The sequence below is a fragment of the Puntigrus tetrazona genome, chromosome 20 (assembly GCF_018831695.1).
Source record: "Puntigrus tetrazona isolate hp1 chromosome 20, ASM1883169v1, whole genome shotgun sequence".
NCBI classification, from domain to species: Eukaryota; Metazoa; Chordata; class Actinopteri; order Cypriniformes; family Cyprinidae; genus Puntigrus; species Puntigrus tetrazona.
In genome coordinates this window covers 9422188-9448124 of record NC_056718.1, presented here as the reverse complement: position 1 = coordinate 9448124, position 25937 = coordinate 9422188, and the positions used below count along the sequence as shown (strand labels likewise).

At 37.5% G+C, this 25937-nt stretch overlaps 1 protein-coding gene across 1 annotated transcript in view; it reads right to left on the bottom strand.

Moving 5' to 3' along the window:
* Window positions 1–209: 209 nt before the first annotated feature.
* adcy1a (adenylate cyclase 1a) overlaps window positions 210–25937 on the bottom strand; it is a 38181-nt gene continuing 12453 nt past the window's right edge. The window contains exons 4-20 of the mRNA XM_043220091.1: window positions 25039–25150; window positions 22762–22889; window positions 20758–20916; window positions 20483–20624; window positions 19380–19535; window positions 17845–18039; window positions 15409–15506; window positions 15159–15243; window positions 13338–13427; window positions 12705–12958; window positions 12311–12437; window positions 8173–8289; window positions 6124–6270; window positions 5896–5994; window positions 4409–4523; window positions 3167–3291; window positions 210–3087 (exon numbers count right to left, since the gene is read on the bottom strand). Of these exons, the coding sequence (XP_043076026.1) occupies window positions 2779–3087; window positions 3167–3291; window positions 4409–4523; window positions 5896–5994; window positions 6124–6270; window positions 8173–8289; window positions 12311–12437; window positions 12705–12958; window positions 13338–13427; window positions 15159–15243; window positions 15409–15506; window positions 17845–18039; window positions 19380–19535; window positions 20483–20624; window positions 20758–20916; window positions 22762–22889; window positions 25039–25150 (2458 nt within the window). The 3' untranslated portion in view covers window positions 210–2778. The remainder of the gene's footprint in view (window positions 3088–3166; window positions 3292–4408; window positions 4524–5895; window positions 5995–6123; window positions 6271–8172; window positions 8290–12310; window positions 12438–12704; window positions 12959–13337; window positions 13428–15158; window positions 15244–15408; window positions 15507–17844; window positions 18040–19379; window positions 19536–20482; window positions 20625–20757; window positions 20917–22761; window positions 22890–25038; window positions 25151–25937) is intronic.

Genomic DNA, 25937 nt, shown 5'->3' with positions numbered 1-25937 from the left:
TTCCATCAGTCAATAAAATGAAAAAAAATCCCATTAGAGGGTCTGAATCTCTCTTGTTTGCTCCATTTGTTTTCCTCAAGTTATACAATGTCAGAACTCCCAGGTCATTCACTCTCACAATCAGCCCATAGATTGACGTCTCCTTATTCAGGGTCAAGGCCACGGCCACAACAACACAAGCACTGCAAACATCACACGGGAGCCCCACGTCATCTCTCATTGTTATTTTATTCCCGAACAGTGCAAACACAAGTATAAAAGATCTCAATATGAAATTTACATTCACATAGAACCATCACAATAAATACATTGCAACCCCAAAAATAGCACAAATATTACAAATCATCAATAAAATACTCTTTTAGTTTACTCTACAATATATTTAATACGTACAATAATTTTGACCCGTATCAAATATGAAAATATCTAATCGACATGAAAATCTATTCTATGATTTTACTGTGCACACTTTATGCATTAATAAAGTTAATATATCATTAATGTTCATAACAGCAGTAAGTTAGGCCACTGTAGTCAAAATAGATCATATTAAGCCATATCAAATAGAACCATTTAGCTGTTTGGCTACATTTGTTGGATCATAGAATCTGAAATATTCAGTGATAACGATAAGCATTTTGGCATTTGGCATTCATATTCATTAAAGAAAAACCAAAAATCTACATATATGAAACTCGAATGAACAGCTCCTTACTTTACGTTAATAAATATGCGTAATTCCTCACATGGCAAAATGAAGCTAAATGCAGCGGGAAACAGAATCGGAGAGAGCATTCCTGAATACGTAGCTTAACGCGAAGTAAACGTCGAAAAAATAAAAAAAGGAATAGCCCATTTGCGAGTCGGTATTGAGCCCCACGTGGTACGATCACTCCGTATGAGAGTAAAAGTTCGCAACGGAACTGAATGCACGCAATAAATCGCAAAGTCGCGCTAGAAAGGAACACAGTTTGATATGTTGGTAACCGTACAGTATGCGTGTTGTTGGCACATATTCAAAAGAAACAGACTTTCTCCAACAGACCCTGGATAAAAAGGCAGTCACTTCAAGAGCTCGACAAGGCGCCAATGCTACAAAACTCCCAGAAAGCTTTCCCCACAGCACCACGCACGGACCAGGTAAGCAAATACGCCGTCGGATAACGAAAAAAAAAGAAATAAAGAAAAGAAAAGATGGTTAGTTTCATCAAGGCCATTATTCTGGGCTCATGCAGTGCTACTAAAGCATGTTTTCGCAACATATCTTCGACACTTTTCACCCTCGGTTGTGTTTTTCCAGTAGGCATGCATTAGAGACACAAATCAGTTATCAAATAGAGCGACGTGACAGAATTACGGCATGCTGAGAGGGACATGCAGAACGGCATGCTTGAAGCCAAACTTCTTTTCGCTAGGCATCATGGGAAATCTATCAAAGATACAGTAATAGCACGAAAAGGAAACCAAAAAGATCGTTCTGAAATCCGAAATGAGGCTCGTGAGGCTTTCCCAACCCAGAGCGGGTTTGGGACGTCTGCATGCTCTGAAACAGATGCACTAAAATCCAGATGTTTAACCTAAGATCTAGAGAGCACATGACACATCCAGCACTAAAATATCATGCATGTTCAACCGCGTGGTAGAGATCGTTCCGCAAGCACAGTGAGAGATGCTACCGTTGATAGGAGAATCTGAAAGCGAAGTGCCACCGCCGACAAAACGGATGCGGAATAAATGTATATTAAGCCATTTGATCGCACACTGGAAGCCAATTTGGTTGCTTTTTGCAAATAGCATCGTGGCGGCGGCCTCGATTGTGCTGGCTTCTCAGTCGTTTCGCTGTATCTGACGCAATGGGATCGGTTGTCGCGTTATTACTGGAAAGGATATCCCAGAGGGCAAAGGGCAGCAGCAAGTGCATACAGATGTTTTGTCCAAGCACCAAGTGCGTACACACATCGCATACAGGAAAACTGTGCTGATTCAACCCACGCAAAGTTAAACATTTACCCACGTCACAGACTCGACCGACTTTCTGTAAATGATTACAAAACAGGATAGCGTTAGCATTCGCTAGTAAATCACGGCAGTCTCTGATTCACTGCGGTTGTTTAGTACTTCTGCCTCTCTGCGACCGCAGACGAGGGCTTGAAACCCGAAGAGCTGGGAATAGCTTTGCTATCAGGTCTGTAAACCCGTGACGTGTTCTTCATGTAAACAATTTATCCGAAGCGGATCTCAATATGAGCAACCAGCTTTTCCTTCGTCTCGCTGGGGGGGAAAAAAAACCCCCGACACGTCTCAGAAACTGGCCTGACTCAGTCTCGTACAAAATACAGCGCTGTTTTAAACGAAACGTTTGGTCCTCACCGCTCACATGTTCAAAATATTCATCGCCGTGGCATCTCTTGACATTTTCAGATGCAAGATAACACACACACACTCACACACACACACACGGTGGGTGTCTCCTCGGCTGGTGTGAAGCTGCCTTTTGCAGTAGATCGCATGCTCCCGTTTAGGAGACCCTGATATCCTGTTGGTCGGGGAAGACTCATTAAAACACACGCATACGTGCACACAGAAAGACATACATGCTTATTATGTACTTGCGTGAAGGGGGAGGGCCTTTCTCGGTTTGGCACGTTTGAATGCGCAAAGAGTGTCTCGTCTCTCCTCGCTTTTTTGTCTCGCTTCTTACCTTGTGCTGGGTTTCCCTCCCTGCCTCTGATTTACTAATGCATCGATTGATCACCGTGGAACCCGTCGTCTTGGCGATCACACCTCCATCTCCATGTCGACGGATACAGAGGGCAGGTACAGAATGCTGTTGTTCGGGGTGCTGACGTGTCCTACGGTGTGACTTTTCACCCCGTAGCTGCTAACAGCGGGCGCTGATCCCAGTTTGGTCCGGATGCAGGGGCTCGAGCCGCTCTCGGGGCTCTTGGATCGCGCGTGCTGCGTGCCTTGCGAGCTTCGGCCTTCAAGAAAGTAGGTGAGCATTTGACCTTTGCCCTTCACGCTGACCTGGCCACGGCACTGGAAGTGATAATAACCGGAGAGTAGGCGGAAGACGTCCTCGGTCACCTGGGATGAGGAGGCAGATGAAGTCAGGTTTGTTTGAGTGGTGTGCTTGTTCGTTTAAATGATGGTGTGTTTGTTTTACTTGTATTTTTCCCTGAACTCCAGTGCTGTCCATTCTGCTGGCGACGTTGACCGTGTTTCCCCAGATGTCGTACTGAGGCCTGCGAGCCCCGATTACACCTGCAACTACTGGACCCACGTTGATACCTGATCAACAAAAATGATCAAGTAATTCGATTTAGTCCCTTTATCTGATATGTGTACATGTAAAGCAAACTCTGTTTAAAAATGAAGGTTTGTTAAGGTTTTTTAACGTTTAATTCGATTTTTTTTATTGTCACATATGCACACCAAAGCTATGTTTTTTTGATCAATAAAACAGTAAAAACATAAATGATATTGTAAAAAAAAAATTACATGATTGTTCTTGGTCTGGAGGTATTAAAAATAATTTCTAGATGCAACACACACACACACACACACACACACACACTACTAAAAACCATACAGAAAAAAAAAAATATATATATATTATATAAAAAATATATATATATATATATATATATATATATATATATATATATATATATATATATATATATATATATATGCACACACTGAAAAAATTATATATATTTAAAATAATAATTTTAAAGTAGTGTGTTTTTTGGAATGTAATACTAATATAAATCGTATAATTTCTCTTATTGTTTTCTTTATGTGGCCTTGGTTACATCAGCTGAAAATGTGTTTCAGAGGCGGAGAAAGCTATTACATTTTGTCATTAGTATGTTGCAAAATTCTTTTGCATAACTGCAATTTTACATTTTACAAATGCGACTTGTCAAGCGGCTTAAAATGTAATTACAGATTGCTAATTTGGGCCAGTTTTACAGGATTGCACCAGCTCCATTCTGTCTGCCCTTCTCATTAAAAATGACTTGCAGTAGGTATGTTCTTCTGAGCAGGTCTCTGTGCAAAACCTTCACTTTCTGCTGTCTGTCTGCTTAAGAAAAAAAAAAAATCTACTCAGCAACTACAGGCAGCCAGAGCTGAAGGGACGGATATAGTGTTAACAGCAGCATACCATTAATGGCTTTAATAGTGATCCAGTTCATGCCATTTTGTTAAGAAGTGTAGCTTGTTCATGCATGTGTGTAACTGTGTGTTTGTCATATGTTATATGTTACACACAGGACATCCTACTGGATGCGGGATGTCCGGCACAATGTCCACACTTACTGACGAATTTCCTCCACTTATGCAGAAGCACACACTCATTTACACACACTAACTCACACCTCGTTTTAAAAAGGCCACTCACCAACTCGAAGCACAAAGTCATTGTAGGACTGGTAGTTGATCGCATCCAGTACGTCAAACATCTCAATGGCGAAATCTGCCACTGTGCACAGGTGCTCAGAAATAGACTTCTTTACCTATTCGGAGAGAAAACCAACATATTATTCATATATTACCACCTCTGCGATTTTTCTGAGATGGTGATAATTGCTGGATGATCTTATGATCAGAGTATGAGAGTTTTCTGTTCTGTTATCATTAATTCAACCATTTGAAGTTTTGTGAAACGCAAAAGAAGATGTTTTGAAGAATGTTCATGCAGCTCTTTTTTCCTCTTAAATAACGTAGCACAGTGATCTGTAAAGCTGAAAAAAGACACAAATGTTTTCTGAAGTCATATGATAGACAGCGGTGTGTCTGATATAGCTGCTTTCTTAAGATGCCCATACAATGTAAGTGATTGGTCTCCAAAATGTTTCCCAACATGCTCTCCAGAAGAAAAAAAAATGCATAAAGATTCAGAACAACATGAGGGTGAGTAAATGATGACAGAATTTTCATTTTTCTGTAAACTGTCCCTTTAATTAAGCCGTGGGCTGTGTTTATGGGTTATGAGAAAATATCATTAGCTCAGTATAAAAATAACTGAAGTCAATGGAAAGTCTCCGCTATGACAGAAAACAAACTTGCACGTGTGCTTGCATTTGCTATTAGTTTTGCTTTCAAAGCAGTGGCAGGTTTGAGTGGTGCCATGACATGATCTTCATCTTTCAAGGCCAAATGCAAATACACCTAGACTGAGATTAGCTTGAAAACACACACACGCCCGCACACACACACACACACAACGGCTCACACTAATTATCTAAACATCCTCAAAAGAAATTACATTTAAAAAAACAGTTGCATAACTTTATAAAAAATTTATTATCTTTTATGTGTAAACTGCAGTAAATATTGTTAGATTTATATTGAAAACAACCAAAAATTTTAATTGAAGACACTACCATTCACTACCATGCTTTAAACGGATTATAAATGACTTCACTGTAACTTTTTTTTAATCATACAAAAAATTATTTCCAAAAAAAGAAAAAGAAATGCTGTTCTTAACTTTCTATTCATCAAACAATCCAGAGAAATATATAGTTTCCACAAAAATATGAAGCAAAAACATCTGTAATAATAAAAATGTTTCTTTGCTCAGAAAAACAGGACATCTGACTACAACCCAATGACTGCAGAAAATTCAGCTTTGCATCACAGGAATTAATTACATGCTAAAGTATATTAAAAAAGAAAACCTATTTTAAGTTATAATATTTAATTACTGATTTAAGTAATATTATATTACTGATATTTTGAATGCTCTAAAAAACAAGTCTTTTTGCTTCTCAAATAATAAATCTTTTTTAAAGTCGTTTAGATCATTTTACTGGAAAATGTGATTTGTAAAATGATTTTTGCTGTGTTTGCACACACACACACACACACACTCTCTCTGTGTACCTTGGATCCCGCAGTGGGGACGAGTCCGACCGCAGCCATGTAAGTACTGCCAATAGTTTTGATCTTCTCAATGTCTCTGTAGCATTCCTTATCCATCAGCTACAGACAGAGGAAGAAAGAGAGAGATGATGTGATGGAGAAATAAATGAAGCCTAGAGTGGGATTAAGGTAACTGGCGCACTGAGCCAAAACATACATATCTCAGGATGAGAGACAAGAAATTCTCACCGCATCAAAGTCGGCGATGATCTCGTTTAGCAGCCGGAGACATTCCACACCCATGTTGTTTCCATCCAGCTCAATGTAGAAGTCATTAAAGTTGGGGATGGAGGCGAACAGGACGCCCACCTGAGAGTAAGACTGATAATACAAGTCCTGGAACAGTGAAAGAGCAGGAAAGGAAAGAGCCGTGAGACCCTCAGGGGATGATACCACTGATCCAGGCTTAGAGAAGTCAGGTCTACGGTAATCAGTCACGACACGCAAAAATTGGACAAGTTGATTTCGGTCAAAACAAAACTTGCTTTCGATATTGAAAATGCATTTGAGTGCATTTGAATGACCTGTCCATCTCAAATTAAAGATTCGATCGCGTCACAGTGGTTCACGCGCATTAAACAAGCGGGTTTTCTCGCTCTTCTGAAATAGAAGGTTTTGATTTAGTATGTAGACATATCGGCCACGTACACGCTGCAAAGTTTTGGGAGTGACAACCGCATTTAAATACAGAAGTAACTCCCTTTAATTATCATTCAGTATCTGTATGGAGTATAGGAGTCACTCCCAAAATTATGATTTTAGACATAACCATAGCAACAATATGGCGTCTCATGGCTGTAAACAAGAAACATGGCACCAAAAGATTAATATAATATTGCTTACCAGACTAATATTGTTTAAATGAATGTTTGAGTTTAGACAGACTAACTCGTTAATAAAAAAGCATTTTAATCTTCCTTTTAAGTGTCAGGCTAAAATCATTTATAGAGGTTGGCCATTTTACACTAGCATTCAAGGTAGGGTTTTTGAAAGAAGCCAAATTTAAATTTTGTCAAAATGTAATCACCAATATAGTAATAACAGCAATATTGTAAAATATTATTACAACTTAAAATAAAATGTACACCTTATTTTAAAAATGCAAATTCAATCAAATGTAAACCTTTTTTTTTTTATATATATAAATTGAAAAAAATACATGTTTTTGTGGTGGGAAAATTTCATTTTTATCAGTCATTTTCATAGGGTTATTAGAGGGTTTAATGCATTATAATTATTCATAATGTGCGTTGTAATGCATTATATCTTGTCGTAAATAATTCTTACTTTTAGAAATTAAAATGCATAGTGCAACAATTAATTGATGTTAATGTTATAATGTATTAACTGTGGTTACAATTATTCATAAAATTGTACAATGCATTATAAGGTAATGCATTAAAACTACTTTATAAAGGCTAAGTTAAGTGTTATAGTGTCTTTTTTCCATGGAAACTGTAATGAATTTTAATGAAAAGAAAGTTCAAAGGAACAGCATTTATTAAAAAATTTTTTTTGTAAAATTAAGAATGTCTTTACTGTAATTTTTGACCAATTAAAAAAAAAAAAAAATTAAATTTAACTTAAAATGTTTGCATCTTGTATGTACTTTTGCATATGTGTCCAAGATTTTCACTTCCTTATGCCACTGTTTACAATATAATTCCACGCTCAGGAGAGGATGCTTGCTTCAGAGCTGCTGCAACAGATTTCAGGATGTCTGATTGCATCAATTCCTGTGAAGGATCTTGGACAGGAAAAGAGGCGAGCAGCATGTGTTGAGCATGCAGCAAACATAACAACAACAAAAAAAAGTAACAAAACGTGTAACGGGAGTGTAATCACACATTCATTGTGTTCGTGAGGCTTCACAATGAAGCCTGGCAGCGAGATCACAAAGCCAGATGCTCTGAGCATTTACACTACACACAATCACAATCTTATCTCATTTGCACAATCAAAACAGGCGTTATCATCAAAGCATCTGCACTGACCTCTCACCTAATTAGCGGCCGGATCGAAACAACATTGCCATGAGGTGGAGACTTTGGGAACTACAACATCTGACAAACCCCAACAATCTTCTGCCCTTCACCTGACTGTGCTATTTTGCTTAGAGATATATATATATATATATATATATATATATATATATATATATATATATATATATATATATATATATGTCACATTATTGGATGTTAATTGGTTCATCGTGATCTTTAAATGAAATCTGACCATGTTTCGTGGGTTGGACAGCAGGAAGTGTTGAGCTACATGTGCAGGCAGAAGGTTGAAGAGGATCCTCTTATTGTCCAGCTTCACTCTCTCCATGTCATCCCTCTCCTCCTCGGCCTGTGGACGAAACACAAACTGACATATTAACGGTATAAACAACTCATTACCTCTACAGCCGCTGCTTATTTTAAATGTTATATAAAAATTGTTTGTGTTTATGGGGATTTACACTCACTGGCCACTTTATTAGGTACACCTCACTAGCACCAGGTTGGACCCCCTTTTGCCTTAATCCTTCATGGCATAGATTCATCAAGGTACTGGAAATATTCCTCAGAGATTGAGGTCCATATTGACATGATTGCATCACGCAGTTGCTGCAGATTTGTCGGCTGCACATCCATGATGCGACTCTCCCGTTCCACCACATCCCAAAGGTGCTCCATTGGATTGAGCTCTGGTGACTGTGGAGGCCATTTGAGGACAGTGAACTTGTCGTCATGTTCAAGAAACCAGTCTGAGATGATTCGTGCTTTATGACACGGCGTGTTATCCTGCTGGAAGTAGCCATCAGATGATGGGTACACTGTGGTCATAAAGGGATGGGCGTGATCAGCAACAACACTCAGGTGTTGACACGATGCTCAATTGGTACTATTGGGCCCAAAGTGTGCCAAGAAAATATCGATGCCGAATTCTGACCCTTCCAGGCGGATGTCGCAGCAGAAATCCAGACAACGTTTTTCCAATTTTCTTTTGTAGCCTCAGTTTCCTGTTCTTAGCTGACAGGAGTGGTACCCGTGGTGTGGTCTTCTGCTGCTGTAGCCCATCCGCCTCAAGCTTCGACGTGTTGTGCGTTCAGAGATGCTCTTCTGCAAACTTACTGCTGCCTTTCTATCGGTTTGAAGCAGTCTGGCCATTCTCCTCTGACCTCTGGCATCAAGACATTTGCGCCACAGAACTGCCGCTCACTGGATGTTTTCTTTTTTTTGGACCATTCTCTGTAAACCCTAGAGATGGCTGTGCGTGAAAATCCCAGCAGATCAGCAGTTTCTGAAATACTCAGACCAGCCCGTCTGGCACCAACAACCATGCCACGTTCAAAGTCACTTAAATCCCCATTCTGATGCTCGGTTTGAACTGCAGCAGATCGTCTTGACCATGTCTACATGCCTAAATGCATTGAGTTGCTGCCATGCCACTGGCTGATTTTTTTGAAACTCTTTTTTGAAATTTGCGTTAACGAGCAGTTGGACAGGTGTACCTAATAAAGTGGCCGGTGACCATCCACTAGAGGGCACTGTTACTGTTGAAATAGCTTGCTATCACAGCGCTGATGATCCTTACCAAGATTACCACCTTTCCACTTTTTTTTGTTTTCTGTTGAAAATATATGCTACTGTTCAAACGTTGTGTTTTTTTTTATTAAGCATGGTAAAGTCTCATTAATTTCTCAGTATGTTACAATACGATTCATGCTTTTCTTTTGAACTTCCTAAGAAGTTCCAGGTTCCACAAAAATATTAGCATTATCAGCATTAACTATTTTCAACACTGATAAAAGAGAAATGTCTCTTGAAGACCAAATCGGCATATCAGAATGATTTCTAAAAGACCATATGACACAATTATGTAACATTAAAATAGAAATTGAATTGAATGTTGTTCCTGAGTCTAGAATCTGTGTGATACTAAAGTATATTTGGCATGCTTTTATTTTATACCAAGTAAACTACATTTTTTATTTTTATGTTCTTAAAAATACTTAACAGATATACTTAAAGTGTGCTAATTTGGAACACTTTAAATGAGTAACACTTTAGAATATGGTTCCATCATTGATGAATAAGTACACAAGAACATATGAGTAATGTAATATTAGCACTCTAGTAACTACTACTAACTAACAAGAAACTCTGATTAACGAATTAGTAAGTAATAGTACTTAGTCGAATGTGGTAGTTCACTATTAGCTAATCAGTAACTATTATTTTTTCATACCTCCCCAAGAACTACTAAGAATATTACTGTATACAGGTAATGATCATAATTAATATGAATAATACATAATGTATAATTATTTGTAAAGTGAAGGTCATGGCAACCCATTAGTAATGACTAAAGTGAAGATAACTCTAGTCACTGTAAACTTTTAAGGTTCTTGTAAGGTTCTGGTTAGTAATTCACTTACTAGTGGGTTACCATGATCTTCACTTTAGAATGCGGATCCAAATAACTAGTAGTTTTTCCAGAAGGATGTAGTAACACTTGAGTCATTACTATCCAAAATCTTACATACATCTCAAAAGCAGACTTCAGCTGATACTCAACACCGGTGTACCACAAGGCTGTGTGCTGAGCCCCTTCCTCTACTCCCTCTTCACCCACGACTGCAGGCCTGTGTTTGGATCTAACTCCATCATCAAGTTTGCAGATGACACTACGGTGATCGGTCTCATCAGCAACAACGATGAGACTGCCTACAGAGAAGAGGTCCAGCATCTGGCCACGTGGTGCAAAGACAATAATCTGCTCCTTAACACCACCAAAACCAAGGAGCTCATTGTGGACTTCAGGAAGGTGAGAAGAGGCTCACATGATCCCATCCACATTAATGGGATTGCTGTGGAGCCTGTCTCATGCATCAAGTTCCTGGGAACCCACATCTCGGAGGATCTGTCCTGGACCACCAACACCTCCAGCCTGGTCAAGAAGGCTCACCAGCGTTTATTCTTTCTGAGGAAACTTAAGAAGAACCAGCTGTCCTCAGCCATCCTGGTGAACTTCTATCGCTGTACAATAGAGAGCATCCTAACAAACTGTGTCACAGTCTGGTATGGGAGCTGCTCTGTTGCTGAGCGTAAGGCACTGCAGCGGGTGGTGAAAACTGCCCAGCGCATCACAGGAACTCCACTTCCATCCATTGAGGACATCCAGAAGAAACACTGTTTGCGTCGAGCACGCAGTATTCTTAAGGACTCCTCTCACCCTGCCCACAAACTGTTTTCCCTCCTGCCATCCGGCAGGCGATTCAGATTCCCCGGACTAGAACAAGTAGACTGAGGAACAGCTTTTTACCAGAGCTGTCTCACTACTGAATTCTACCCCCACTGATGTCTGCCCCACCCACCCCATTAAAAACAAAAATACAAAAATGCACTGTTAACATTCATTGCACTCCACTGTATATATCTTTGTAAATGTATGTACATATCCACTGTACATACTCCTGTAAAATTGTCTATACATATCCTGTATATCCTGCTCTTTCTTATGTACATAACGATCTGTAAATTGTTTACACATAATCACTGTAAATTCCCCCTTCCCATCTGTAATTTAACTTGTACATATCACATATTTATCTTTGTAACTTATATTTATATTTGTACCTATATCCTGCACTTGCTGCTTATTGCACTCCTGGTTAGACCTAAACTGCATTTCGTTACCCTGTACTTGTACATGTGTAATGACAATAAAGTTGAATCTAATCTAATCTAATCTAATATTAGGGAGTCATGATGATTTTCACTTCTCCCTCAGGAGGATTTGGTAATACTTAAGTCATTACTAGTGGGTTACCATTATCTTATTTTTTGGAATTAATTAGTTATTAGGCATAATTCACATTAATTATGAACCTGAATACAGTATTTCTTAGGAGTTCTCAAGGATATATATATATATAAAAAAAAAGAAACGACCAGTTTCAATTGAGTGCTATTACTGCTATTACTATTACTAGTGTTTTATTACTAATAATTAATTAAAATGTTAATCAGAGTTTCTTGTTAGGTGATAGTAGTTACGACCGAACAGTATTCTAAAGTTACCTTTTATTGTGCTTAAGTGGAACTATTGCAATACATCATATCATGTACACTTTATTTTTAAAGACTGATATTATTAAAAAGATCATACAATCCTCATCATATTAAAACACTTTTTAGGCTAAATATCAAGACCTTACATCAAAAATGGGAAAAGATTTTATCTATACTTGTATGATTTTTAAATATTTTACTTTTTACTAGAGAATGCATTCTAGTTAGCTCACCAGATGCATTTACCCCCCAACACACACATACATACACCAAAAACCGTAATGTTTGCACATGCACACAGGTGCACTCACCTGGGTGGCCCAGAGGTAGTCCAGTCTGAGTTTGAGATCCAGCTGTCTGCAGTGAAGCACCAGAGCTCCAGAAAACAGCAGCATTGCCAGAACCGGGTCATAGCTGTGTGTGTGAAAAAATCCACCTCTACACACACAAACACGACATCCTTCAGATCATCAGCCTTTTGACCGAAAACATTTACCTAAATTTGCCTCCTGAGTTTTTAAATTGATGTTTCACCAATTTAACAACACATTTACAGTTCACTGTTCTTTGGTGTCAGTTAATGGTGACATTCCTTGCAGGTAAACAAAATATTTCTCTCAAAATCCCAGTTTGGCTAACCCTGAGATAATTAAACAAATATGAACTACAAACACTTCTGCAACCTTTGCGTTTAGCACGACTCACCCTATGGCCTTCCGATAGCCGCTAGTCTCCATGACGACAGTGTGGAGGATGTTGAGAAGGAGAAGCAGGAGGATCTTGGGTAGTGATGACACACGGAGGTACAGAGCCACAGATAACGACGCCATCACACATGATAAAAATACGTACGGAGTGTATTTGCACAACCCGGAGCCCACGCTGGTCCCGTTGACTGTGACAACTGTCACCATGGAGACATTGGAATTCCCCTCCAGTGACCACGGTACACATTCCACCTGTGAAGGTGCAGCAACACGTACACATTCAACATCAGGAAGAATCTAATAGATGAACACACATTTGAAATTTCAATAATGGAATATATATATATATATATATATATATATATATATATATATATATATATATATATATATATATATATACACTGTGTGTGTATATATATATATATATATATATATATATATATATATATATATATATATATATATATATATATATATATATACACACACACATACACACCTATATATATATATATATATATATATATATATATATATATATATATATATATATATATATATATACACACACACACATACACACCTATATATATATATACACTCTCTTCTACTGTACACACACACTCACCACACACCCCTGGGTCACGGAGTACATCAGCAGCACCAGAAACCCACACAGAACTGTTCTGATCTGCAGGGTCAGACAGTCAGGAGAGCACTGGGAACATAAAGATAGGAAAGAGCAATCAAAAAAACCTGCAGGACAAATGCACACAAAGAACTAGAGTCTGACATTTCCTGAAAAAAAAGACCATGATGCTAAAGCACTGTGGATGGCTGCCACGACGAGCTACGCTGTTCTGTGCTGTTGTTAACATGCTATGTAGCTTCTATGTGGTGCTATGGTATTCTGTGTGTTTTTCTAGGCAGTGCTCTGGATGATTGTTAAGGTGTGGTCTGGATGGGTTTTAGGTTGTGCTAGTTTACTCTGGGTGGTTGTTAAGGTACTATGTGGTTGGTAGGTGGAGCTACAGTGTTCAGTGTGGTTGTTAGGGGTTGTTAGGTTGTTAAAGTGTTGCTATGTTGCTGTTAGGTGGTGCTAGGGTGTTCTGGTTGGTTGTTAAGGTGATATGTGGCTGCTAGGTGGTGCTAGCATGTTCTGGATGGGTTTTAGGCTGTGCTAGTTCACTCTGGATGGTTGATAAGGTGCTATGTGGTGCTACAGTATTCTGTGTGTTTGTTAAGTGGTGCTAGGTTGCTCTGGGTGGTTGTTAAGGAGTTGCTATGTTGTTGGTAAGTGAGGCTAGGGTGTTTTGGGTAGTTGTTAAGGTGGTATTTGGCTGCTAGATGGTGCTAGCATTTTCTGGATGGTTGTTAGGTGGTGCTAAATCGCTCCAGCCCTCATTGGAGTTCTAGCACTACTCCTCCCTCTGCTTCTTCTACATCCATTTCCTGTTGGGAAGCCTTTTTTAAACAAAGGGCCTTCACTAACTCAATGCGAAGTATTGCCAGTTCTACCATATTATTCCTGTGTTTTTGATTCTAGAACTTGCCCCCTTGTATTGTTTGCCTGATTGGACTGTGTTCTGGTCTTGACCTGTTGCTTGCCTACTGACTCTGCTTCTGGATATTTCCCTGTATTTGTTAACTGTGCTCACTGCCTTATTCGTTGCTGACTCTCTGCCTGCCTATCACTCTGTGTATCGCCTTGCCCTTATTAAACTTCCGCGCATGGATTCCAACTCCGCCTTCGTGCCTTCGTTACACTGTCGCAGCAAGCCTAGTGTTCTGGAGAGTTGTAAAGGTGCTAAGTGGTTGCTAGGATGTTGTTATATGGCAGATGAGCTGAAAGCTGATATGTTGAGGGAGTTATAGATGTTACTAGGGCATCTGTTGCTACAGAGATCTGGATATTCGCTAGGGTATTTCTACGGTGTTGTGGATGGTTGTTAGGGTATTGCTTTGTGGTTGTTTTGATGTGGCCAGGGTTTTTGGTTGCATCAATGTGGTACTAAGGAGGTCTTGGTGGTTGCTAGGGTGTGTCTATATGATTGCTACAATGTTGCTATGGTTATTTTGCAGTATGTTCTGAACGATTGCTAGTTCGCTCTATACTGCCCCGGGTGAATACTAGAGTGATGCTGGGTGGTTGCTAGGTGGTTGTATTCTTGGTGGTTGCTAGGTGGTTGCTTACTGGTCCAAGTTTAAATTCAGAAATCAAATATATAATATAATGTTGTGAGATTAACTGTTAAATAAAGTCAAGAACTGAAAGCAAAATGTGTGTATCTGGCATCCTCTACATTATGGGCCAAAAAAGCAGTAAAAAAGCAGACAGTTTTAAATGAGGGGTAGGGTTAGGGTAAGGGAATAAAAAAATACAGTTTGTACAATATAGCTATCATTACGTTTATGGAAAGTCCCCGTAAAACCTGGAAACCAGTGTTACCTGCACATGAGTGATGTGAAGGTACATCACACTTGCCATGTGGAAACACAAACAGAGAACCAGCAGAATGACAACCAGAAGACCTCTGCAGCAAGACAAAGAGAGAGAAAGAGAGAGGATGTTATTTGCATGTGTGTTGGGTGTTGTGTGATGCAGCATGTAAAATGTGTGATCACTTTAGTGTGTCTGGCAAATAAAGAAAAGGTGTGTTATGTTGATGTGTCAGGTATTGTGTGTGTGATTTACATACTGAGGAATGATGAGAAAATAGACCACTGCAAAAAATGAAGTGAGGACAAGCGAGATAACCACCGCACTGATGAAGGCATCGTCATACACTTGCTGATACTGTGTGACAGAGAGAGACAGAGAAAATTTGATCGCTTGTAGAAATTATGCAATCATTCTTTTTTTAACAGTAAACGTGTACAGGTGTTTCTTCAACTACTGTTTGGGTGTGTTTGGAAAATAAACTCCACAGTTTATTTAGTGACGGCTTACTTATTTAATATTAAAAGGTGTCTTGTGGTTAACTAGCATTTTTTATCCTAAATATATATATACAATTATATATACAATTACATATATTCCACAAGATTCTGTAAAATTACAGCTTGATTGAAAATAAAAACACACAAAAATAGTCTGTTCAAATGATGTTTTATGCTTTTATGTTCTATATTTATGTTCTTTCTCTTCACCAGTCCTGTTGTCTCCTTGGTAACAAATAACACTTTATCAAACTTCATAAAGTTATATAAAATTGTTATATATATATATATATATATATATATATATATATATATATATATATATACATATTCATTCAGTGTCAGGAGTAAACAGTAACATGTAAATAAATTACATAGGTTAATTACAAAATAAATGTGATTGCAATCAGTTACAGTTACTGAGAAAAAAATTACAGTTATTTATGAAAATGTAATTAATAAACTAAAGTGACTGCTTTGAAATATAAGATGATTTAAGAGTATAGCACACAGAATAGGACATTTGTATTTTTGTCTGTTGTATTTCTTTTAAGATGAACTGTTTTTTTGCCAGTGTTTCCTGTATATGCAAAGATCTGATTTCATAGCTGATCATTTTTAATTTCAAAGTGAAAAGAGGGCCTAAAGTCCTAATTTATTATAATTTTAATTCAAGAGATTGAAGTAATTTTGCTCTCATTTACATTATCGAAATTTGTCTTTATTTGTTTGTATTTTAATAAGTCTGGGAGATGAGAAAACGATTAAATCTACAGGCATTTTAAAAAGTAGCTAGGATAAACATTGAGACATGGTTAAGTTTCTAAAAAAAAGAAAAAAAAATTGATTAAAAAAAAAAAAACCATTACACATAAAAGTGCCCAAAATTGAAGAAAGACCTGTGTGTGTGTTCATGTAAGCATATGCTTTGTTGTATCTCTTGTAAGTGTCACAAGTAACATGTATTTTTGTCATTTCAGTGCAGTCTGCAGGAGATCAATGCAACACGCTGCTTTGTGCGTCAGCTTCATTAGAGTATAAAAACCAGCATCCCCCTCTTTATAAGAGCCAGATGCAATGTCATTATACTCCCAGAGAGAGCAGGGAAAGCCACTGCGCTCCTGTACGCACGTGTGTGTGTGTGTGTGTGTGTGTGAGAGAGAGAGAGAGAGAGAGAGAGAGAGAGAGAGAGAGAGAGAGAGAGTGAGAGAAAATATGTCGTGATTCTGACAGATTTTCCCAAATCATTACTGTTGCCCCCATTCTGTTAGGGTGGGCGGACGTCTTTCATGAATTGAAGATGGGAGGGATTGGAGAGGACTGAATATAGGCAAAGAAATAGAGAACAGAGCAATGGAGAGAGCTAGTGAGAAAGGAGAGAGCGAGAGAGATGAGGGGGAGAGAGGATGTTGAAAGTGAGAGGAGACAGGGAGTCACGAAGCACAACAGAACAATGCGGGGGATGCAGCGTGTGTGTCTGAGGAAATTCTTCAATCCATCTCGCTCACATTTCGCCAAGTCACTCCTGTCAATGACCTGGATCGGTTGCTGCTGTATTCGGGACACCGGGGCACGTTGTCACACTTTTCACAAAGTAGGTTTATTTTAAGTTTTTGCACAGACATACACCAACATTCAAAAGTTTGGGGTCAGTATCATTTTCACAGAAATCGATTCTTTCTGTTCTAAAAGGACTCTTAAGTGGATTTATAGTGTTCAAATAAATGTTGGCAAAGAATCATGAATGTGTTACTGTGTAAATTCCACAGACTCCAGGATATAATGGTGGTTTTCTTTAAAGCCTTGGCTTTCGATATATTTGGCCAATAGTGGGGCATCTTGTCAAACTATATAGGGTGAGTTGTCTCAATTCAACTTAAAAAAAATCACAAAAATCAAATTTAGAGCAAAAATGTAAAAAGGAAATCGTTTCATACCTCTGTTTAGCCCAACAAACATTGCATTTAAAAAGGTATAACATTTAAAACTAGACATTTGTTTTAAAAAATAACATATAACAGATGTATGACTTTGTGGTTTTATGGTAATTACTCTTTTACCCACCAGCAATAGCCCCAAAAATGTTGTAATTTTGTTAAGAAATCATTCTATTTTGAGATGTTCAAACCCTGTCTGTGACAACTAGTCCTGCTCTCACCTATATGTTTACCCATCATGCATCTGCGTGTACTCACTCTCTGCTCTCTGTCTCTGCTCCTGTATGTGAGGGTAATGAAGTTGAGGTCTGCCGTTTCTGACTCCGTCTGTCGCGCTTCTATCAGACGGCCGATGTAACGGTTCACTCTGGTCCCGGGAGAGTTCTGCACCATGCCTGCCGAAAATGACGTTCGATTGCGCAGCTTCTCGGAAGCTGTTCGTAGGGCCCGTCTCTGGAAACGCAGGCAAAATTTGCATCGAATTACAGTATCGCAGATTCCAAAAAAAGTGAAAATTCACATTTCCGGATGAAATTAACTTTTTTTTTGTAGTTTATGAATTTTTGTTTGTTCTATATGCATTACTAAATGACTTTATTTTTGTAAATGCAGACTTAGAACAGCACGCTCACGTATACTTTTAAACTCATCTACAAACACATCAACAGTACATGGTGACAGATGGGCGTTCGACACATCTCAGCATATTTTCTCACACATGCATGGTGATAAGATGTTTAATTATGCACTGATACAAGTCAAAACACACACACACACACACACACACACACACACACACGATGAGAACAGTAAATCTGCAGTAGTGATTGGATCTGTGTTCAATCATCCACTCATCTGAAGGAGTGGCATTAGAGAGCGCACTGGATTAACACGGTGAATGTGATTTGTGTGGGAGTGAAAGGTGACTTCGACTGATTTTAGGATCTTGGATTAGTAAATGTTGCGGAGGATCTAAAAAAAAAAAAAAAAAAACTGCAATCAGCAGCAACATAACTTTTTTCTCACCGGTCCTCTGACATGATGATGTCTTACCTCGTGAATATTAACTGAGTTGAATTAATCCATATTCATGAGCCAAACCTTAGTAAATCTGTTTGTTGTGCAGGTATACTTGACCGCATTAGGGTCTGAACATCAGACCACAAATCACTTTACATTATAAATATATGTTGATGTTTGGACAAAATAAAACCCAGTGACCTTTAAATCTCATGTCAATTACGTTTTCTTCCATAGCCAGCTTTAATATACACTTATAAATATAAATATTTAATAATATCCATTAGCAGTTGGTGTACTGTATAAGTAAACATGAGTTCAGCCAATCACAGTCATTTGTATGAGTAAACTATCATTTTTGTTCATTTTTGCTGCTGTGGATGAAGACATTTTGGGGGTCAGTGAGTAGATGCTTAGTTCAGACGTCCGCCTTATTTTCTTTTTTAAATAGCTGTCTGAAATTTTCCTATGCATTTTTTTGTACTCGTCATCCTTTCATATCAAAATGCTTGCTATATACAAATGTGAAAATGCAGAAAAACAAACAGTTTCAGAGGCAGCGTGATCATATATATATATTTTTTTTGTTAACAATTTTAACGAAATTTCGGAGTTTAAAAATGATTTAAAACATCGTACACATGAAAACTTACGCCCTGTTGCTGGCAGACACATACCAAATGAAAACAGCTTGTTCTAAAATGATCTGGAAATATCAAGCATGTTTAATATCCTCTAAGCTAGAGTCTGTGAGTACTGCAGTAACCACGCACCTTGTCATCATCCTCACAGGTCATGACGTTGGAGAAAGGGATCTCAGCCTTGAACATCTTTCTGCAGTGCATGAGCTGCACCAGCAGGTAACAGACTGTCTTAAACTTCATCCTTTTCGCTGGCTTTATGTCTGATAGGATCAGTCCAGGAAAAATCTGCAGAGGAAGAGAGAGACAGAGAGAGAGAGAGAAAGAGGGGGTGGAAATGTGGAATGAGGAAAGGAAAGAGATTAGCTGAATGTGAGAAAATGGCTGCGGTGACTGTTGGCTGAAAAAAAGAAGTGACTTAAAAAAAGTGATATAAAGAAGACCCTTCTAATCCATTTGTAAAGAACTCCAGATGGACTTGGATGTTTGTAAGGCTTTTTGATCGTGCATGTGTGGATCGTTTTATTGCATTGCACTTATCTTTCAGATCTGGGAGATAAAGTTAAGAGTTAAAAAGTTGAAGAAACTCAAACCTTTAACAAAAATAGATTTTATGGGTGTTAAGGTTATCAGACCTGAGAGAGACATGTGTATAAACAACCATTTAAACGTTTGGGATTGATTCGATTTTTACTAAACATTTTTGGAAGAACTATTTAATTTATTTGAATAAAAAAAAAATGCAGCAAAACCCTAAATTCTTAAATAGTATTATCATTTTAAACAAGTCTTTCTGGTTTTAATATATTTTTTAAAATTAAATTGATTTCTGTGATATTAAACTTGAATTTTCTGAATCATTACTTCAGTCCTCAGTGCCTCACGATCGTTCAGAAATCATCCTAAAATGCTGATTTGCTACTCAAGAACTTTTTATATGAAGAATATAGTTATTCTGTAATAAACTATTTAACAAACACATATTTCAAAGTTCACAACAAATATTTGCCCACGCTGAGAACATCCCCCAAAAAAACGAACACTTCCCTATTGGTACTATATCACTTTAGCAGTAAAAATAACACTAGCAAGGAACACAATCCATTCAAATTCTGGATGAGAACCAAGTTTCCCTTTTGCGTTATTTACAGTTTAGTTTAATAATAATAATCCATAAGTGTGTACTGTAGTGTGGTTTGGTGCTGCCTATGACATGATGATGATGTGTCTGTAACCTTGCGTCTGTGTGAGGGCACGATGAAGAACGTCTCGATGGCGTGTTTGCTAAGAAAAGAGTGTCTCTCGTGGCCAAATCCCGGCTCCACCTCGTAATCTCCATTCAGACATTCCAGCGTTGCCCTGGTGATATGAACCTTCCTGTTGGGGGAGGGGCAAACGATCACACTCTCACCTTTCTGCTTATGTAGTCCTGGCTATATGAAGGTTAGGAAGAAATGGCATGAATGTCTGAATTTGTGTTTCCTGTCGTTAAATGTGCTGCGCGACTGACCCAGGCAGTCCTCCGGCCTCCATCATGTTGGCCAGCGTCACATCATTGGACCAGACGTCGTACTGCCACTTGCGGAGCCCCAGAACCCCGCACAGCACGCGGCCCGTGTGTAAACCCACACGCATGTTCAGGTCCACCTCTGTCGCTTCCGCCACTGACCTGATTACATACATATATTCACAAAAAAGATCAATCTTTCATTTCCCAAATGAGTGATCTTTATACTGACACCTACTGGTGTGGATGAAGCATCAAAAAAACGAAAGTTTTCAGTTACAGATTGAGTTTTAGAAATAGGTTCTCCACACATTTGACACTAGTTTACTATTTTAAGTAAATTTTCACAAATTTAGGTGATGTCAGAATGCTGACCTTTTTGTAAGCCACTGATAACCTTTGGCTGGAAACTTTATTTTGTGAGACTGCACGTAAACATTCATCCAGTAGGCTGCAATTTATTTAAGTGGAAATTTAATTTAACTTAAATTTAATTAACTGATTTACAAGAAAATACGCTCATATCAGGAAATTGTAATTCCAGCCCAGTGAACTGGAGGTTATTAAAAAGGTCATTAAAATTTAAGTTATAATTGTAGTTATATTCTGCTGTATAGAATCTTATTGTATAAATATTATTAAATAATTGCTTGTAAACTAATGTCCTAGCTGTGAACAACCTGTTCTCCTTTCTAAGTTTCTAGATTGTTTGCTTTTTATTAATTTGTTAAACCAATTCACAAACCATTGTAAATCATTCATTAGTAAATAAAAATATTAACAGAAGATTTATCTGATTCATAAAAGTAACTTTTTTGAAAAGTAGCAACAGATATGTTCTTCCATACTATAAAAATAAAAATATATATATATATATATATATATATATATATATATATATATATATATATAACTATATATAACATTTGTTTCAATCATATTTATTGAAACAAATAAATAAATAAATGTAGGTGGGACTTATTATAACTAAAAAAACAAAAAAACAAAACATGAAAACCATGAAAAATACCTCAGTACTTAAGATATAAAATTACAGTAAATAAAATAATAAAATAATAAAATAAAAATTAATTAAAATTAATTATCTTAATTTTTTTATCTTAATTTTGTTTTATTCATTTTAACTCAACATGCAAAAAGAACCTAAAACTAAAGTAAACATTACTAAAACCCATATAGACATTAAAGTTTAAACACTCAAAAACCTTCATTAAAATGAAAACAAAAGCAAAAAACTATAATAGTAACTTAATGGCACTAAAATAACACTAAATGATTGCAGATGTATAGCAATGCTGCCAGAAAGAAATATGTTGTAAATCACAAAAATGAGTTTTGACATTTTGATATTTATGATAAATAAAATAAAAAACATATGCATGGATGAATCATATACAGTGAGTTATATAACAAATGTATTTTAAATTACAGAGTATAATCACCATAACAAAAAACAAAAAAAATCACAAACAACAAGAAATGTCCTAGAAATATTAACTGGTGAAAACCTGTGGGAACCCTGAGCACTCTATATTCCCATCTAGAAAACTAGAGTCAGGTTTTTAGCCTCTTTTTCAAAGCTCCTTTTTCTCTCCTCATCCCTCACTATAATGCCGGATCTGATGATTGAAGAGAGAGAGAGCTTTGGCAGGAAGAATTTCTTCTCTGTTTGCTACCAGCACAAAGCAGGAGATCTACACTAATATGAGACAGAAAGCGTGTGTGTGTGTGTGAGAGAGAGAGATGTGTTTCTGTGCGAGTTCTGTTTTGCGTATGCATACGTGTGTATGTGTTTGTGTGTGTGCATGCTCTAGCACCTGTGTGAGGTGATAAGAGACCGCAGCAGTGAAAGCCGCCTTAGAATTCAGAGCGGAGAAATGAATATAGTGGAGCAGGTCTCACACACACAAACAAAATCACCATAGCTTTCAAATACGGTCTGTCAGATGATCGTAGCTGCTGCGAGATCTGGCCACAAACACTCACGTGATGGTGTCGATCATGTCCAGACCCATCTCCACACAGCAGTGAGCGTGGTCCGCTTTGGGCTGGGTCAGGCCGGACACACAGTAATAACAGTCTCCCAAGATCTTAATCCTCCTGCAGTGGTTTTCCTGCCAATCAGACACACGGTGGGAGTTTATTAAGAGACACGCAAAACCAATGGGATGTCTGATGAATAATGTCACCAGGTTATACCGATATAAATATGTGTTTCTTACATATTTATGATTGAATGATTATAGTAAAGCTGAAATGGACCATTAGGATTTTTCCCTGTTTTGATCTATCAATGATCTATGATACACACTTCTAAGCTTTCTTGTGCTTGACACTTTATTTGGACCTCGCATTAAATGGTGTGCTGATAAATAGGTTCATAGCGCATTTTCAGCGTGTTCTCTGTTGAGGGGAGACAAAATGGTCGCTGAGATAACTATATGATAATTAACCAAATAATAAATAATAATAAACCAAACAAAAAATGTTTGGGGTCAGAAAGCTTATTACCAGACGAAACACTTTTATTCAGCATTTATTTAATCAAAAGTGACAGTGAAGACATTTATAATGTAAAGATCTAATACAGTTCTTTTAAACATTCTATTCAGTTTTCACATAAATAATAAGCAGCACAAATGTATGCAATACTGATAAGAAGAAGAAAAGAAAAGTGAACACCAAATCAGCACGTTAGACTAATTTTTGAGTAACATGTGACCAAAGGGAGCCAAAGAGACACCTTGTCAGATTTTGAATTTTTCCCTAAACTACACACACACCCAGATACTGATACATACCAAATATTTTATCAGGATTACACCCTCCACATTGATTAAACAGAACAATAAAACACATTAGACTAAAGAGAGCAAGACAAACACAAAGACAGAAACTCTACAGATCGATTGCTCTATTTTATTAGAAATGCACCATCTGGCACCACAGGGCAGGAGGAGACTGTGGGAAACCCCTTGTCACACACACACACACACACACACACACACACCATCTGTGCCAGTCATTTCCAACTGTTGTCTGAATTTCAAACTGATGTCAAACTCGTAAAAAGTTTTATCTTTTGTGACAGAGAGCTGCACTGCACAAAAACTTTTTCTTTTCTCTGGAACAGACTGTATTTAGACAAAGATTTACACTTTCTGGTTTGGGATACAGAAGGACAAAGCGAGCCGCGGAAGCGTCGGAAGAAAGGAAAATGACGAAGCTAATCTGCTTTTATCTTTTCTAATACACAGGAAACCAGAGTTTTACTTATTGGAGGATCGATAATTACAAGCCATGCCGAAGATCCAAATAATGCAAAAGCCTCTAGTAAAAGCTGCAGTGGTAATTTGCAGTTATTCGACATCAAAGACGCTGATGTAGGATCTCAGACAGCACCTTTGAAAAGTGCAAACACAATCATAGCTGTCAGGACTGCAATTTAGCATTTACTGTCAGGGGTTGCTGAAATATTTACTAGTGTTTGCTAAGACAAGCATCTCTATTACTATTGTTAGGGATCAGAACAAACTCTTAAGCTTTTATTAAACTTCAATAAATAACCTGTCTTGCCCAGTTTGTTCTGTGATCATTAAAGAGACCAGATATCGCGACACGTAATATTGTTAGTTCAGGATTTCAACAAGGTTTGCTAACATTTGCATTTTTCGAAGAAATCCAAATGATGATTTGGACAATAAAATGTCAAAACACACACACACACACACACACACACACACACACACACACACACACACACACACACACATATATATATATATATATATATATATATATATATATATATATATATATATATATATATATATATATATATATATATATATATATATATATATGTGATACTTCAGAAATCATTCTAATGTGCTGATTTGCTACTCAAGAAGGTATCGAGCGGAAAAACGTTCTGCTGCTTAATTTTAATAAAAACAAAAAATTCAGGATAAACAATATTTTTTTGTAACATTATAACAAAAATGTTTTTACTTGCCACTTATGATCAGTTGTGCATATAAATTTTACTTTCGAGTGCACTGTGATTTTTACGATGCTATAGCGTAATACTGTTTCCAACTTAAGTGCTTCCTCTCTCCTGCAGTGCGCAGAGCGACTCTATATGAGAAGCTGGATGCCGATTAGCATGCTGCAGTCAGTCTGTGAGCACTCGTATAAGTTACGGCATACGCCCAGTGATTTAAGATTCTCTCCGCACATATATGTGTCAATAGCATTTCTTACTGTAGCGAGTTCGTCAAACTTCCCGAAGAGCTCGTTCAGCAGTTTGACCAGCTCCTGGGCCGTGCACTGTGAAGCTAGACTGGTAAAGCCCACAATGTCTGCAAACAGGATGCTGCACAGAACGAGAGGACAACAGGTTATGGTGATTCACAAGAGACCTTAGTGTTACGCCTGCACTGTTCATTGTAAAGGCACATGGACAATCACAAAAACGGTTTTATCAGAAACATGCTTTTGAATAAACATACAGGATCTACTAAATCTGTTGGATTGTTTTTTTTCATGAAAACGTTACAGTCAGTCAGATTAGCTCAGGTCAGGGGTCCACGGGGTACTTAGCTCACACAGTCATAAGTTTAACCCAACTGAGGGGTCAAGGTTTGGCAGGTTAGTGTAATAATACAATTAACCACTTCAATCGTTCAATTATCATGTTGGTAATGTTATTGTTGTTAACAAAAACTACATAAAAGTGCAATGACACAGAAATACAGATTTTTAAACTGTATTGTGATGAACATGTACAGTAGTAGACTTGGTTCTGCGCCGTTGATTAGATGAAGGCGGATCTAAACGTGACTTTCCAGCTGAGTCTAAGAAAACTGGCATTCAAGCAAACAAATGATCAGAGAAGTTGGTATATACTGTTAAAAACAAAAAGTTATAAAATAACAATTATTGAAGTTTTTAGAAGAAAATATTATTACTATTATTAATGTTACTTCAGCATGTTTTTTGTTGTTTCTTTCTAATTATTTATGCAATGTATTTGCAATTTCTAGACAATTTTGACATTTTGATTAAAAAATACAAGGTCAAAAGAAAGATTTAGGAAAATTCACTAATCGCTAATAACAGCTAAATTGAAAGGACACGAAGTAAACTAAAGAATAAATTCA